Source organism: Sinocyclocheilus grahami, unplaced genomic scaffold, assembly GCF_001515645.1.
Source record: "Sinocyclocheilus grahami isolate Dianchi unplaced genomic scaffold, SAMN03320097.WGS_v1.1 scaffold32.1, whole genome shotgun sequence".
Lineage (NCBI taxonomy): Eukaryota > Metazoa > Chordata > Actinopteri > Cypriniformes > Cyprinidae > Sinocyclocheilus > Sinocyclocheilus grahami.
Window position 1 is genome coordinate 4,285,461 of NW_015505211.1, and position 1,418 is coordinate 4,286,878.

General features: G+C 34.8%; 1 protein-coding gene across 3 annotated transcripts in view; it reads left to right on the plus strand.

Moving 5' to 3' along the window:
- The window catches only part of LOC107577922 (adhesion G-protein coupled receptor G2-like), a 15,389-nt gene that overhangs the window by 5,291 nt on the left and 8,680 nt on the right, over positions 1-1,418 (plus strand). For 2 of the 3 annotated variants that reach the window (XM_016263958.1, XM_016263948.1), the window contains exons 12-18: positions 130-171; positions 275-375; positions 485-522; positions 743-776; positions 869-897; positions 992-1,113; positions 1,194-1,320. In XM_016263958.1, the coding sequence (XP_016119444.1) occupies positions 130-171; positions 275-375; positions 485-522; positions 743-776; positions 869-897; positions 992-1,113; positions 1,194-1,320 (493 nt within the window). The remainder of the gene's footprint in view (positions 1-129; positions 172-274; positions 376-484; positions 523-742; positions 777-868; positions 898-991; positions 1,114-1,193; positions 1,321-1,418) is intronic. The other variant, XM_016263953.1, reaches the window with a different exon arrangement.

The following is a 1,418-nucleotide window of genomic DNA, read 5'->3' on the forward strand; positions in this document are numbered from 1 at the left end:
GTTAAAAGCGCTATATAAATAAAGGTGACTTGACTTGACTTGTTGGTTTTCAACATGCACTGTTAATAAACAACTATTTACGATCAATGTGCCATGATGTTTTAACTTATCTTTTGTTTTTCCCTAAAGCACCGCAAACATGTAATTGTTCCTCACACTGCAATAACTCAGGTAAGGCAAGTTTATCATGTAAAGAGTCTGTAAATGCACAAAAAACTGCTTCAAAGGGTAAATCAGATCAAATGCTATATTTACATGTCCTCCTCTATTTTAGATTTCTACTATTACCATTTTAACATTGCTTCGTCCACTGAAAGTTTATATGCGAAATACAAGTTTTCTGACTACTCGGAACACCAGTACATAAGTATGAAGGTTATTATTAAAGTCAAATCGCTGGATGTTTATTCATAATTTACATACTGATTTGTAATAGTTTTGTTGATCCTTAAATAGCTTTTTGTTATTTTTTATTTTTCTACAGGTTTATCAGTTGATGAATGCAGCATGCAGCAACATTTCGTGAGTTAAGACCATTGTTACTGTATCTTTTTGCTTTTTTTAAATAAAAAATTTACATTTATTTGCCAAAGCAATTAATGGTGCAGCCGTTGTGGTCATCGTCCTTGAAATCGAACCCATGACACTCTACCAGTTGAACTGCAGGATATACTATTATGATAAATACTATAATAATACCATAGTCCATTTTTAACACTCCTCTTTTACGTCTGCATTTTAGATCTGCATGTAACATGTTCAGAAATCACATTCAGGTAAGTTATCTTGATGTCAGTCATGAAAGTAAGAGATGTCTTTTGGTCATAGAATGGCACAGATCTCTTATTTGCAATTCTGACTCCTGCAGGACGTAGGTGTGAGTGATCACATAGAAAGGTATGTTGAGTCTCACTGCAGCATGATTTTATGCTACAGTTTGTTCTACAGTTGATGGGTGGTTAATGTACTGCTCTTTCCTCTCTGGGCCAAGCACTTGTCAAGTTATAGTGAAACTAGACAGAGCAATGGACCTGTGCGGTGTTCGCACAGCTGTAGAGGCCATCTTTGAATCTCAGGAAAACTTCATCTTCAAAGGAGTTGTGAGCAGAGTAGGTAAGTGTCTTTTGTAAACATAGCTATGTATCAAATTATTTTCTGAATATATCTGATGACATACTTGTGATTATTTTCAGCTATCTGCTCTTATTCTTCGGATCCTTTAAGAGAGTATTTCATGTGGAAGCCATCTTTGAGTACAAATTTCAGTTCTGAAGGCTTCTGCATGGAGTCAAACAGAGAAAACTTGTTGACAGATTACTGGTTAGTAAAGTTCAGTGTTTTCTGCTGTTTGTATTTATTAGCAATATTCATCTGCCACAAACACATACAGTATACAGTATATGTACTGTAGTATATGA